The sequence below is a fragment of the Podarcis muralis genome, chromosome 3 (genome assembly GCF_964188315.1).
Source record: "Podarcis muralis chromosome 3, rPodMur119.hap1.1, whole genome shotgun sequence".
In the NCBI taxonomy this organism is placed as follows: Eukaryota; Metazoa; Chordata; class Lepidosauria; order Squamata; family Lacertidae; genus Podarcis; species Podarcis muralis.
In genome coordinates this window covers 121,559,269-121,574,746 of record NC_135657.1, presented here as the reverse complement: position 1 = coordinate 121,574,746, position 15,478 = coordinate 121,559,269, and the positions used below count along the sequence as shown (strand labels likewise).

Here is a 15,478-nt window from a genome sequence, read left to right as displayed (position 1 = left end):
CCTATTCATTTCACCTGAGAATTTGTCATGTGGATCTAGTGGAACCACCTGATTTGATCACTTTCACAACCCAGACACGAAACTTGCAGCCTTAGTTTCCCCTACTTGTTAGTTACACAATTCTACTGTAACAGAAGGGAAATGCAGATTATGAAACAGTGTCTGTAGCATAGGGCTTAACGACTGCAGTGTTCATTCTACACATCTGTATTTGGAAGTAACCACTGCTGTTTTCATTGAAACCCACTAGTTAAATAGTGTGTACACTGAGTAACCCTCATTCCAGGAAACAATTAAGGCTAAGTGATGATAGTACATGGGAAAGGACATGCAAAGCATGAGATGGCTGTGAAACCAGAAATAAATGAGAGTCAATAGAAAGGAGTGGTTATCCACCATCCCTAGGGATAACTTCTCCTGCTGTGCCTCACTTGCATATTTTCCTATTCACAGCTGCCAAGAGATTGTGCAGCTATTCCGTTCTTTTTTCCTTAATGGATTTTCTGTGGCAAGATAAAAAGATAAGAACACACACAAGAGATCACAATTTGCTTACTATTGTCGTTGGACTGCCGTACAATTGTGTGAAGGAGGCAAGATGATGGTACATTTAAAGCTTTGTCTGGAAGCACCCCAAGAAAGACAGAAGAACCCTAGCAAAAACACGGGACAATTTGACAATGCACTATAAAAAGTGAATGAACAAAGCAAGACAATTCCACATTAAACATCCTGTTTATTATTGCACACTGCTTTGATACTTATGTGAAAAGTGGGATGTAAACCTTTTAATGAATATACAAAAATAGTGAGGAAGCATCATCTGACTAGCAATAGCACTCCAGAGTATCAGCATCTCTCTGTCACCTTCTTACCTGACTCCTAACTGGAGATGGTCTATCACTGAGCATTGGGATCATTTTATCAGTATTTTATTTAATCTACGCTGGGATTCAGGGGGACTTACATTTCAAAAATGTCATTACAAAATACAAGTAATGTTATTAGCTTAACAATTGTTGGAAACGTAATGTTGGGGGGCTTGCTGTGCAGGAAACCTCTACCCCGTATCTGACTTCAACAGCTTATCTGGGCTCCATTTCAGCCACCAGAATTGTGAAATTTACCAGATTGGTTGAGAAGCAGTTTCAGTCTAGTCAGATACGGTGGCTACATATATATCCCCTTATTTCCACCCCCAGTGGCTTCTGATAGTCTTTTACCCCTGTTGCAGGTGTATATGTCATGCTGTTACACTAGTGTTGGATTACTGCATATGTGGAACACTGCAAGTATATTCCCTGAGATTAGTTTCCTATCACATACAGAATAGGACTGTACTATATCTTTTTAAAAAAAGCATTCCTGCCATTGTCATTTTACAATCAAACTGAGGCTTGATTAATTTGACAATGACCACAAATTGCTATGCGACACCGTATTTTTCCTTCGAACAGAAGACTCTTTAACAGAACAAAGATATCAGACAAAAGTTATGACACCTTTTTGTACATGAATATCAATGTGCTAAATACAAAGCTTCTTAATTAGATGAATGTTCAAAATAAAGAATTATTATATATTATGTTGACCATTGTAAATACTGTTTTATTTTTGGTAATGCTTTAAGAAGTCAGTTCAGGTTACTAGAGGACATATTGTCATTTGAAAATGGTCAGAGAAAAGTAAGCCTACAAATCCACTTAAAGCACATCACTGTTTTCAAAATAAGGTCTTACAGGTTTGTAGTATTTGATAGCAGCTTTTTATTGGTTATAAAACCTAAGCCCATATACAAAATTAGGAACACATTTAGATGCCTCTTTTGAAGTAACAATTTAATCTATTAACTGAGAGTTAAAAAAATAACACAATGCAATTTTAAACTACTTCTGAAAACTTAAAAGTGCAGCAATATACTTTTGGCTTGCATACAAAGATCCTAACACATGGCATGACTGGAAGAAACTTTGCAAGTGGGGTAAGAGAGAAGGGATGCCATTTCCTCCATCTGCAGCCTTCAGTGCCTCCTGTTCTGGAGGCCTCTTGACACTCTGATATCACTTGTATCAGTAGATGGGAGGAAACTCTCAGCACAACTGCAAAAATCTCCCCCTCTTGCACAGCAGGATCTTTGGATTCAAGCCTTTGTTTCCTTTAACTATAAAATGGTTGGATCCCAAACAAGGGCTGATAAGGTGACAGAATAATGAGAAAAATCTAAGTTACTGCTTTAAACAAGTTTTCCTATGTTCATCTCAGTCTTCACAGTAGTGAAAAATCATTTATCTCATTTTGTGTGTAGCATCTAAGACAGCGGACACAGGCATACTATAAAATGAGGGGCATTTTTTCACATCATCAACTGCATACCTGCTTTGAAATTCCAAAACCTATGACCAAATCTAATTCTGATTTTGAAATGTCTAGTTTTTAGCAAGCACAACACAATTCCAGTAAAATGTGTTAATATAGGACACAGTTACCAAATGAACTTAATGTCTGGGTAAAGAAAAAAGGCACAATGAACTTCAACTCAATTTTATGTGCACAAGAGTTGAAAAGTCTGAGCCACCTTAAAGAGAAATTGATTTTAAAATTTATAAAACCTATAAATAGAGGCCAAACCACTGTATTAAAACACAGTATCTAGCAAGTAAAAATCTTGCATTTTAAAACACATACTTGTATCATTTTAAGATACAATACAACTCACTCTTTAAAGTGGCTCCACCTTGGCAGATAGATTTAATGAATGAACACCTGCAATGTTTTGCTCATCAGTGGAAAAGCAGCTGATCAACAAAGCTTGTGATGGCATCTGTCCTTATCTTCATCACAGTAAATACAACCCACATCCAATAACTACATTAGTTTTACGTTTTCAGTATCCCTTCACATCAAGGCATTGGGGAAAGTACATCCAGTGAACAACAGCAACAATACCAGTTTGTGTGACAGGTTACAAAGTTTAAATTTCATCTTTACCCACAGCAATCCCAGATCCTTTGAAAAGCCAGGCTGGACATTACCCCAATATTAATGATCTCCCATGTTACCAGCTTATGCAAATTTATTCATGGTGAGCTGCATGTTACGCTTCTTCTGAATAGTAGCAGCTTCCACAAAGCCTCACACAACTAATACATATCTTAACTATATGAATAGGTTTAGAGACTAATTTTTCTATTATTCTTCCAATACTCCAAGAATGAAGCTTTTATGATGCTCCTAAAATAGTTGCTAGTTTGTTGCCAACCACATCATCATAAGCACTGGTAAGTAAAAAAATAGTTTAAGACTAAATTACAGTAAACATGAAAGCTCCACAGTTTAAACCAATATAAATCAACATTATTCAGTTATAAATTTAAAACAAAATTAATGCATTGACTACTAAAAGATGAAAGCAAGATTCTTGCTAACCAATGCTCATTTGGGGTAGCTTTGTTTCTTTAATATGGAATTCTTGCTTTCAACTTAAAACGAAGTTCAAGTCCGTAACAGATTGTAGCTCAGGTAAAATACCATGCACAGCATTTTCATTATTTCCAAAACAGCAGGAACACACAGGCTGAAGAGTGGTCAAGTACAGCTTGCTGTTCTCAAAAATTAGGTATACTGGTCATGTTTTACTAGTCCAAATGCAAACTTCATTCTTCAAACCCAAGCTTCTAAGGCAGTAATGAACACAATTACTGATATATGTAGTCTGTTTTTACACTAATCAATTACCAAGTTCTTTTAAAATTTCAGTTTCACCAATGAAAATAATTTGACTTGCATTTTCTTTGTTTATTCTTCCACATTAAATATATGAAAATATGTTTGTAGAGGACAACAGTAGAGGCTTAAAAAATAAACAGGGCCTCTTGGAAGTCTTCCAAAATGTAAGCATCATACTAAAGAGTCTTGATCCACAGTGCACTATTTTAGAAAGAAAGCTACTCTTCTGTGGAAAGCCAATGAGCCGCCACCACAAAGGGATATTCTTAAAACTGCAGACTGCAGTTGTCAGCTTGTGGCACCAGGGGCAAAAAAAAAAAAAAAAGGCAAAAACAAGAGAGGAAAGGTAGCAGGGGTTGTTAAAAAACAACTCTGAACAGTTTATGAGATCATGCATATGCATTTATGGTCCGTGTGAGAGTTACTTTTGGCAACGGCGAAGTGACGGAGATACAACTTGCTTTAGAAGCACCAGACAAAGAGGCATATGCTTGGAGTCCTTTTTTCAACGGCAACCATCGGGTGGTACATTTTACAGGTGTGGAATAGAAAAGCTGCATTGTATAGAACTTAAAAATTAAATTCTTTTGTTTGAAGATTGGCCGTTGGATCAAAATTGTAAGTACCTCCTTGTGTTGCCTCAGGAATGAGGCTGGGATCTTCATCAATCTACAAAAGCAAAGAAAGTGCATACCATGGGATTTCATTGTTCACCTTAAAAATAGCCCCCACTCACAGACAACATATTCCGCCCATGTTACAAAAGTTGAGACATTTTCAAATCTGCTGCTCTTATGAGCAATCTCCTGGGGCATTGAGCTGGCGGCAATCCCTCCGAACTCTATTTGAGTGCCAATAATTACACTGGGCTGGCTTGCTCCTGACAATGAGTTGGTGATGGACCTAACACACTACTAGACCCTGCAGCTCACCTCAAATAGTAACTTAACTGTTATTACTAATGCATGAAGATAGCTACTAATTCCTCAAATAAATACATCAAGTGATGTCCTGAAACCAACTTGAGGCTTTGAGAAAGCTAGAGTATCATTTTGTCTTTGTTTAGCAAAGTAAATTATTTGTAAGTTATTGGGGTGGGGAGTTGTTGTTTCAAGAGGCTGTGCTGAGGGCAGGGAGAGGCAAGTAAGCTATTTACACACATACATACATTGGGGTGCTACATGACAAGGAATATTACTTATTTCCAGCACTTTTATTTCATGCTTACTGTACTGTGTACATGACTATTACTAAATTGGTCCTCCAAACTGAAGTGAATTACAGATTGCAGCATTGAGCATGCAGAAGAGAGGGTGTTAAGGGTAGTCTTCCAGCATTACCCAGCATGCATATGTGAGTATTTGTTCCACAACATTTTAAAGTTTTCATAATCTCCATCCTCAGGTGCTGCTGTAAACTATGTGCAGAGCACCTATCTCAGTTGCAAGTAATGCATATCTTAGGAACCTCAGCAGAAGCTGCTGCATCCTGTTTTAACAAGCCAGCACGTTTCTGTTTTGCTGGTAATATGAAGTACTGCACAGATGTAACACTGGCTGGAATAGAACACTGAATGGAAACTGTGCCTCCGGTGTACAGGGAAAAAGTGGTTTTTCAGAGCATTTTACATTGGCCCACACCAATATTTCTGCAGAGTACTCAAAGCAGCCACTTACTGCTGTTACATTTTAGAAGTCAGAGGTACTTACTTCATCACCAGAGAAATACTGATCTATTATTTCAAATGCTAGCTTATAAATGTCTTCATTCTCATGTTGTTGCAGTGCTTCAATTTTCTCCAAGCCTGGTCAAAGAGAAGCAAGAAAAATGACAAGTTTAATAAATTAAGAAATTGCAAGCTGTAACCCAATTATGTCTGTCTGCCAGTGGAATGAAGACAGCTGGTGGCATGGAATCACAGAAATGTAGAGTTGGAAGAGACCATGAGGGTCATCTAGTTCAGGGGTCAGCAAAGTATTTGTGGCTTGGGCCGGTTCACGGTCCCGCAGATGCCATGGTGAGCTGGAGTGTGTGTGTGTGCGTGCGCAAACGATATTTCTGACGCTCCTTCTGGCGCGGAGGAGGCATGCGCAGCTTCCCATTGGCTGCAGGAACTTCCTGCAGCCAATGGGAAGCTGGCCAGCGTCACGGAAGGCGGTCCCCACTCTGCTCTGCGCTGGTTTAGCACGGCACACGTGAACCGACCGAGCGGGCAGTGGGGGTCCATGAGCCTTAGGTTGCCGACCCCTGATCTACTTCATCCCCCTGCAATGCAGGAATCTCAGCTCAAGCTTCCATGACAGATGGCCACCCAGCCTCTGTTTAAAAACCTCCAAGGAAGGAGAGTCCACAACCTCCCAAGGGAGACTGTTCCACTGTCTAACAGCTCTTACTGTCAGAAAGTCTTTCCTGATGTTGAGTCAGAATCTCCTTTCTTATAACTTGAAGCCATTGGTTCAGGTCCTACATTCTGGAGCAGCAGAAAACAAGCTTGCTCCATCTTCCATGTGACAGACCTTTAGATATTGGAAGATGGCTTTCATGTCACCTCTTAGCTTTCTCTTCTCTGGGCTAAATATGCCCAACTCCCCCAACTGAGTCCGATCCTCATAAGGCTTGGTTTCCAGACCCTTGGTCATCTTGGTCTAACTCCTCTGTGCACATTCCAGCTTGTCCATATTGTTCTTAAACAGTGGTGCCCTGAACTGGACACAGGACTCCAGGTGGAATTGTAGGGTGGTACTATGACTTCCCTTAAGCTGGACAGCTAGGCATTCATGCCAGGCCAATATGCACATTCCCTTGCGCTTCAGAGAGAGCTTTCAATTCCTATGTGTGAGAAGTGTACCCTTTTCATTAAGTCTAAGTGCAATTGTGCAGGAATGTCTGCAAGTACAAGATCTTTGCCTGGGTGATACTGGATGTGCACATCCTAATTTTGTCACTGCATTAACATGTGCCAAAGCCTTTTTGGGGTGCTCAACAATGGCTTCTGCACAGTGGTTTCCAGTGGTTTATGGTCCAATTGGACGTGCACTGTCTGGCCAAACGTAAGTTGACGGAAGCATTCCATTCTGAACACTACAGCCAACAGTTCTTTTTAAATCTATGCATATCCTATTTCAGTTTCTGATATTGCTCTACTGGCCAGTGCAACTGGCTGCAGTTTCTGTAGCAGGGCAGCTGCTTTTCTGAGGCCAAAATGACATGGACCAGAATCAATCAAATTTGGACAACTAGAGGACTGGTACCGAAGATAACGAAGGTAGAAATCTGCCCAAAGACTTGCTCCGACCATAATGCTGTAAAGATGGTAATGAAATTAACACCAGTCGGCTCCTTCAGATGGAGGATGAATGACACCTTACTAAGAGATCACGAAGTTATTAAGAAGGCTCAAAAGACTTTGAGAGACTACTTTGAATTAAATTTGAATACCACGGTTGAAAAAAGAGTAACCTGGGATGCAAGCAAGGCGGTTATGAGAGGGTTCTTAATTCAGCAGAATGCAATAAAAAAGAGAACTCAAAATGAGAAGAAGGATAAAATTTTGGAGAAAATAAAAGAAGGTGAGATTAAATTAAGATCTAAACCCAAATCACAAGAGATTCTGAGAGAAATTAAGTTGTATCAAGTACAGTATATGAAAATGATAAATCAAGAAGTGGAATGGAAAATCAAACAGATGAGGCAAAAAACTTTTGAATCGGCCAATAAATGTGGAAAACTGCTAGCTTGGCAGTTGAAAAAGAGACAGAAATTAAATACCATTACAAATTTGGAGATAGAAGGAAGGAATATTCAGAATCCAGAGGAGATTAGAAAGTGCTTCCAGAGATACTTTAAACAACTTTATACACAAGAGCCACAGAAAGAGACGGATATAGACCAATTTATAAGAACTAATAGACTACAAAAAATCTCTCAAGAAAAAAAGACAATGTTGAACCATCAAATTACAGAACAGGAGATTGAAGGTGCCATTCAGAATATGCAGTTGGGAAAATCTCCAGGGCCAGATGGCTTGACTGCAAAATACTACAAAACTCTGAAAGAGGAGTTAATTCAACCATTAAAGCAGGTTTGTAATGAGATTTTGGAAGGGAAAAAGACACCTGAATCGTGGAAAGAAGCTTTTATTACACTTATACCGAAATCTGAGATTGAAAAGACACAACTCAAGAACTACCGCCCCATATCCCTGTTGAATGTGGATTACAAAATTTTTGCTAACATTTTGGCAAATAGGTTGAAGAGGGTTTTGGTTGAGGAGATACATCGAGATCAAGCCGGCTTTCTCCCTGGCAGACATTTGTCTGATAATACGAGAAACATAATTAATATCCTGGAAAAATTACAAGTAAATATTAATACTAAAGCAGTTTTAATTTTTATAGATGCGGAGAAGGCCTTTGACAATATTTCCTGGAACTTTATGAAGAAAAATTTTCAGGGTATGGGGGTGGGTCAAGGATTTGAAAATGGTATAAGTGCAATTTATTCAGAGCAGAAAGCTAAATTGATAGTCAACAATGTGGTGACAGAAGAATTTAAGATAGAAAAAGGAACACGACAGGGTTGTCCTATTTCCCCATTGCTTTTTATCTCGGTCCTGGAGGTTCTCTTGAACATGATAAGAAGGGACCGTATGATAGAAGGTATTCGGGTCGGAGCTAAACAATACAAACTGAAAACTTTCGCGGATGATTTGGTTTTGACACTACAGGAGCCAGAATCTAGTACGAAAAGGGTGTTGGAACTGATTCAGGAATTTGGTCATGTGGCAGGATTTAAGTTAAATAAGTTAAAAACTAAGGTACTTGAGAAGAACTTAACACCAATTGAGAAGGAGAGGTTTCAGAAAGAGACAGGGTTAACGTTAGCTAAGAAAGTAAAATATTTGGGGGTTCATTTGACTGTTAAAAATTTGAATTTATTTAAAGATAATTATGAGAAATGTTGGTTGGAGGTAAAAAAAGATTTGGAAATTTGGTCAAATCTGAAGCTTTCCTTGTTGGGGAGAATTGCGGTTATAAAAATGAATGTATTGCCAAAAATGTTATTTTTGTTTCAAACACTACAAATTGTGGACAAGATGGACTGTTTCAAGAGTTGGCAGAAAGATATTTCTAGATTTGTCTGGCAGGGCAAAAAGCCCAGAATAAAATTTAAAATATTAACTGATGCAAAGGAAAGAGGTGGGTTTGCCCTGCCAGACCTTAAACTTTATTATGAATCAGCAGCATTTTGCTGGTTAAAAGACTGGCTGCTTCTTGAGAACACGGACATACTGGACTTGGAAGGGTTTAATAATGTATTTGGATGGCATGCATACTTGTGGTATGACAAGGTAAAAGCTCATAAAGCATTCAAAAACCATATTGTCAGGAAAGCTTTGTTTAATGTCTGGATAAGATATAAAGACCTATTGGAAAATAAGACCCCAAGGTGGTTATCACCAATGGAGGCAATGGCTGTGAAAAAACTCAATATGGAGGCCAGTTGGCCGAAATATTGGGAAATCTTAGAACAAGAAGGAGACAAATTAAAATTGCAGAGTTTTGAGAAATTAAAAGATAAAGTGCGAGATTGGTTACATTATCTTCAAATAAGAGAGACTTATAATTCAGATAAAAAAATTGGTTTTCAGGTGGAGAAATCAAAACTGGAAACGGAATTGTTAGATCCAAAAGCTAAAATATTGTCAAGAATGTATAACTTGCTGCTAGAATGGAACACGCAGGATGAAACAGTTAAGTCAGCTATGATTAAATGGGCACAAGACATTGGACATAACATTATGGCGGCAGACTGGGAGCAGTTATGGACCACCGGTATGAAATTCACGGCATGTAATGCCTTAAGAGAGAATATTATGAAAATGGTATACAGGTGGTACATGACTCCAGTCAAGCTTGCAAAAATCTATCATCTGCCCGATAACAAATGTTGGAAATGTAAAGAGACTGAAGGTACCTTTTTTCACCTTTGGTGGACATGCCCAAGGATTAAGGCCTTTTGGGAAATGATATATAATGAAATGAAGAAGGTATTTAAATATACTTTCCTGAAGAAACCAGAGGCCTTTCTCCTGGGCATAGTCGGCCAATTGGTGCCAAGAAAGGATAGTACTTTTTTTATGTATGCAACAGCAGCAGCAAGAATTCTTATCGCAAAGCATTGGAAGACGCAAGATCTACCCACCGTGGAAGAATGGCAGATGCAAGTAATTGACTATATGGAGATGGCGGAAATGACTGGCAGAATCCGAGACCAGGGAGAAGACTTGGTGGAAAAGGACTGGAAGAAATTTAAAGACTACTTGCAGACACATTGTAAAATTTATGAATGTTAAAATGATGTGAGATATAAAATAATATGGCATTAGTGAATAAGTTATGAGGAGGCAATAAGGAATGTAAGAGGGATGAAAGTTTGGAGACAAGATTTATTTAAATACTTTGATAGAAAATGAGATCTGGAGTAGGAATTTGCTGAAGCTGACGATAAACAGGAACACAAGGAAGGGAGGAGAGGGGAAGCCAAGAAACAGGGTTATGAAATTCAGAATTTTGAAGGGATTTCTATGTTTTGTTTTTCTTTTTTTTCTTTTTTCTGTTTTATGTTTTGTACTATTTTGTTTGCTATGTACTTTTATGTATCTCTTAAAAAACTCTTAATAAATATTTTTTTTAAAAAAACACAAATGTACTTCCTATAGAGCTAGTATCCAGAAATAAAAATGCCCCACTGGTTCTCTCTATTCCACCAGGTTTCTGTTGCACCAACTTTATCAATGCTGTTCTCTTAAGACCAAACACATTCTGTTTGGAGGTGGAGTGATATCGCATTTTACCAAATCACATCTTACCTCCACATTCTTCTATAATTTCTGCTATTGTGCTTGCTTCATCACCAGCCATTATTAAAATGTTTTTCAGCCCATCCAGAACCACCTGAACCACTTGAGAATCTTTGACTGACAACAAATTACAGAATGGTGGGATCACATTCTGTTGCACAAGGTATTCAACCTAAACAGAAGAGATACTTATGATTAATTTCTTCCTTATAAATGGTTCCAAGTTTACTAATTTGACTACTTAAGACACATACCTGATCTTTTCTACCACTTATTGTTAAGTTGCTGATTGCCCAAGCAGCTTCCTTTTGTGTGCCAAAGTCTCCCTAAAGGATATAAAAGGTGATTTAAATTAGCAAAGTAATATATGTAGACATACAATCTTGCAACAAAAATATGAGAAACAGCCAGATTCAGCATTTGACTGACCTTAGCCAGCTGGTGAATGATCATAGGGATAAGTCCAGCATCTATTACAGCTTGAACTTGTTGCTGATTTCCTGCAGTGATATTGGAAAGGAACCAAACTGCTTCCTGAAATAAAACAAAACAAAACCCTGCATGTGAAGTTGTCTTAGGCACATTTACCAGTGCCTGCTAACTTGACATTTTTAACTTGAGATAGAAGGGATTGAACATAGAATCTTCAACATAAAAAACCCATTCTTTATCAACATGCTTTTAAACTTTTAATTTCAGCCTGTTTCCAGATAGAAACATTGCATGGTGACAAAATGAGATTTCAAGCAACTGATACTTTTCTTCTGGAAATTTGTTAATAAAAGCTGGGTGGATGGTGCATTTATGGATGTTCATGAGTTGTGGGAATAGAATAGGATGGGATAAGTTGTGCATATTGTATAATCTGTTGTAAATTTAAGACAGAATTTGGGTGGGGTGGGGGGTGTAGTTAGTGAGGTAACTGTGGTAGACTGTGAGTCAGGATGTCCTTTGGCAAGAGGGAAGGTGTTGCCTTTCAAAAGGTGGAGTGACTATAGAATTGGTCCTCCAAAGGTGGAGGAAGCTTACAGATGGGTCCTGTTTCAAAGCATTGAAGAAGCACTGACCAACCAGTCTGAGTGTTCACTTCTACACTTCATGAGAGGAGCGTGGAAGAAGTACGTGAAGACATGTTCCCAAAGCAGGGAATGAGTGAACCTGTAACAGCTTCTTGGAAAGCAAGCTTCAGGGTGTGAAATGGATTGAAATATTTGTGTATATTAACCACACATAAAAACCCAAATGACTTGGTATCAGACATTTGTTTTCCCAGACTGCCTCAAGTAACAAATAAAAGTTAATGAGTCTGCATTGAGAGAAATGAAAGTAATGAGAAGTAAAAAAGAGAGAAAAGGAACAGAGGACTCTGTGAAATCAACTAAAACAGAGCCATATCCTCCGGCCTCTGAAGCAGCTGCATCCATTTTTAACATAGAAAGAAAAGTTATCAGAGTACCATGAGCTTTTCTTAAAGGGATATCTGGAATTCTTTACCACTGAGAAGCTTAATCCCAGTTCTTAAGAAGGATTTCAAGGTTTACACTGCTCCAGTGCTGGTGTACAAAATGGGATCTGCACAGTCAATTCCTTCCAGAAGTTAGTTGCTATGGCAGAAACAAACAATGATACTTCATGGGAGCACTCAACTACGTACTAATTAAAAGTGCATTAATGGAATATAAAGTAGAATGAGGGAAACATTTTCTTTGGCATTTTTTAGATCCCTTATTTCTTTATTGATGGCATTTCTATACCGCCCTTCACAATGTATTTTCAAGGAGCACTGGGGCAGAGTAAACATTTAAATTCTTCTTCGGAAAAGGGGTAATTTTTCCCGTTCAGTGCAAAAGCTGAGACTGCTTGTTCTGTTAAGCTAAAGAACAGATCACAGAAAAAATTCAATGAGTACTCACCTTGTTTATTTTCTCTTTTGGATGTGTCAGAAGATTTGGGAAATGGGAGAGGACATCACAGTTGAGAACAACTTGTGTCTGTTCATCAGTACCAGTTACTATGTTGCCAACTGCTCTTAGTGCTGCCGTCTACATTTGAAGAAAAAATATTAGTAAAATCTTTGATGGCCTTACGAGGTCCAGGCTTCATTCCCTAGGTTAGTTCATGTGGGTTAAAATTTGAATTCACCCAAAGTAAGATTTTTAAAAGTGTATTTGTTTTAAATTAAAGACAAATAGGGGATGCATACTGATTGCCACTAATGATAGTGTGGCACAGCCAAGAGGACTTCCAACAGGCAGGCAGAACCATCCCCTGTCAATCACCTGACATCAAATGACCCCTTTTTGCCTGCACTGGTCTTGCAGAGTGTTTTGCAAGCGGCTCAGCAAGACCTGGCAACTACGTGATCATGAGGTCTTGCAAAGCCCTATGCACAGTCCATTGAAACATAGAGCTCTGCAACCTGCAAACCCACTTTCAGCAGAGTCAGGGCTTCACCTGCCCCACACTGGGCATCATCTATGGTGCCAGGTGTATGGCAGGTGGCTGTGGCTTGGGTCAAATGGGGAAGCGTGGCAGGCCGAACTAAGGCTGCAGGATGGAGGACAACCTCACCCAGAACAGGCATGTTGCCCAACTCCAGGACCCAGGAACCACCGAACTCATGGGACTCTGTCCTGCCAGGGTTCAGTTTCAGTTTACTGTCCCTCATCCTTTTCTATGTAAATCCTTCATTTCACACCTCAAAACAGCTATGCCATGAGGATACCTTGTCTGGATTGATCATCTCCTTCCTCTGTCTGAGACATACACTATAAACATTCAGCTTTGAAGCAACAGAATAAGTTCATTACAATAGCTAAGCTTTAATAAAGCCTAGTGGAGTGAAACATGGGTTACATTTAAAAAGAAATATAAATTGTCCTATTTTTAATGAAACTTTAAGAGACCATATGAATAATTAAAAAGCATTGTCTAAGTGTCTTTAAACAAATGGATTTAACATTTGAATTATTGACTTTAGTTTTTATGTACAACAACAAAGCTGATCAGGTTTGAACAATGCAGAGGAGATAATTTCAGTTATAATAAAATTCACCCAAAAAATGATTACCTGAACTTTTACCTCCTGGTGGCTCAGAAGGGGAACTAGGAAAGGTACCACACCAGAATCTATCACCATCTGAATTTGCTCGTTACCACCATCTGTCAGGTAGGACAAAGCCCAAACAGTGTCCACAAGGATCTGCAGAGAAGGGAAGTTTCCTTTGTCAATGTAAGATTGCAACAGACACCCAAATGGGATTGATTCCCCCTACACAACATGTCTGAAATGAATGACATGCTGTGAAAGAGAATTCTGTATGTTCAAATTGTTTTCTTGTGTTTTCTCCACAGTGTTTATAATTTATTCTGAAAACAAGGTACCATGGTACCTCGGTTTTTTAACATCTCTGTTGACAAATGTTTCGGTTTTCAAACGCCGCAAACCCGGAAGTAAATGCATCCATTTTTGAATGCACCTCAGAAGTCGAATGGCTTCTGCTGAGTGTATAAGTTATTTCCCCTCAATTTTCTCTATTAAATTTGCAGACCGCCCTTTGCGTCTCGGTTTTCAAACATTTTGGAACTCAAACAGTCTTCCGGAACAGATTATGTTTGAAAACCGAGGTACCACTGTAGATGGTGCTGTTGACACAAAGATTAGCAATGATATCAGCATGATCTTAGGAAATTCCAGCAAAGGAAGAAAATACGTATAGCCTGCCTCAGCATAGGCCTATTTTTCTAGAGACAGAATTGATTTTTTCTTAGGTCTTCTTTTAGCACCAAAATGAAACAGTGCCAACAGCCCTAAGGGCAGATTAGCTGCCCCCCAAAGTGACCAGAAGATGTCTTTCTAACGTAAAAGCTCTGGATTAAACAGACATTCAGATAAAACCAGTGCAGAACAATGTTGCAACAGGATGCAGGAATCTAACCAGCACCGTAGAAATAGCATGAGCACTAGCATGAGAAATAGCACTAACCACTTTTGAACTCAAGGTATATCAACAAAAGCATCTCATGGGGGGGCCTAGCCTCTTATTGACTGTGTGTACCCACACTCCTATCTCCTTATACAGTCATACCTCGGGTTGAAGTACCTTTGGGTTGAGCGTTTTCAGGTTATGCTCCACGGCGACCTGGAAGTAACAGAACGTGTTACTTCCGGGTTTCGCCGCTCGTGCATGCGCAGACACTCAAAAGTACATCACTTGCATGCGCGGAAGCAGCGAATCGCGACCCACACACGGGCAGATGTGGGTTGCGTTCGCTTCAGGATGCGAACGGGGCTCTGGAACCGAACCCGTTCGCATCCAGAGGTACCACTGTATTTGTCTAAGTGCCATCTTCTGTTTATATATTTACACACACACACACATTATATATATATTATGTAAACAAGACTGTAAGCCACCCCGAGCATTTGTCAGTAATGTGGGGCATAAATGTGGAAAATAACATCTGAACAATTTAATAAAAAGTATTAAGAATTAAATTTGGTATGTTAGAACACACTGGTAACAGCAGTTTTGGATGCCATATCATGATTGAGGAGAAATAAGAGTCTCAGGAAGGAGGTTTGACACCTCTAATTACAAGGAACATCCCACTCACATCAGTTTTAAGAATCCTGAAATATAAACTATATGGCAATCTTGGAGCTTTCTCCAATTGTGAACAATGTCTCTCTAAGTTCAGACTGTTTTTATGAACTACAGATCAATCAAAAGAGATGAAACCAGGTTGAACACACAATATATATATATATTATTTTAAGTTTCTCAGGCAAGTCATCTGTCTAACCAGAACTAAGTTTCCATATAAACTGGGAACAACACCAACCTTGTGGTTTGTAATGTCAGTTTGTGATATACGTAAGACAAAAAT

The 15,478-nt window shown here is 38.9% G+C and overlaps 1 protein-coding gene across 2 annotated transcripts in view; it reads right to left on the bottom strand.

Annotated features, from left to right (window-relative positions):
• Positions 1 to 716: 716 nt before the first annotated feature.
• Positions 717 to 15,478, bottom strand: part of KPNA3 (karyopherin subunit alpha 3) — a 36,111-nt gene continuing 21,349 nt past the window's right edge. The window contains exons 11-18 of one of the 2 annotated variants that reach the window (XM_077926633.1): positions 14,677 to 14,730; positions 13,659 to 13,790; positions 12,502 to 12,630; positions 11,018 to 11,122; positions 10,843 to 10,914; positions 10,598 to 10,760; positions 5,436 to 5,530; positions 717 to 4,395 (exon numbers count right to left, since the gene is read on the bottom strand). In XM_077926633.1, the coding sequence (XP_077782759.1) occupies positions 4,297 to 4,395; positions 5,436 to 5,530; positions 10,598 to 10,760; positions 10,843 to 10,914; positions 11,018 to 11,122; positions 12,502 to 12,630; positions 13,659 to 13,790; positions 14,677 to 14,730 (849 nt within the window). In that variant the 3' untranslated portion in view covers positions 717 to 4,296. The remainder of the gene's footprint in view (positions 4,396 to 5,435; positions 5,531 to 10,597; positions 10,761 to 10,842; positions 10,915 to 11,017; positions 11,123 to 12,501; positions 12,631 to 13,658; positions 13,791 to 14,676; positions 14,731 to 15,478) is intronic. The other variant, XM_028721792.2, reaches the window with a different exon arrangement.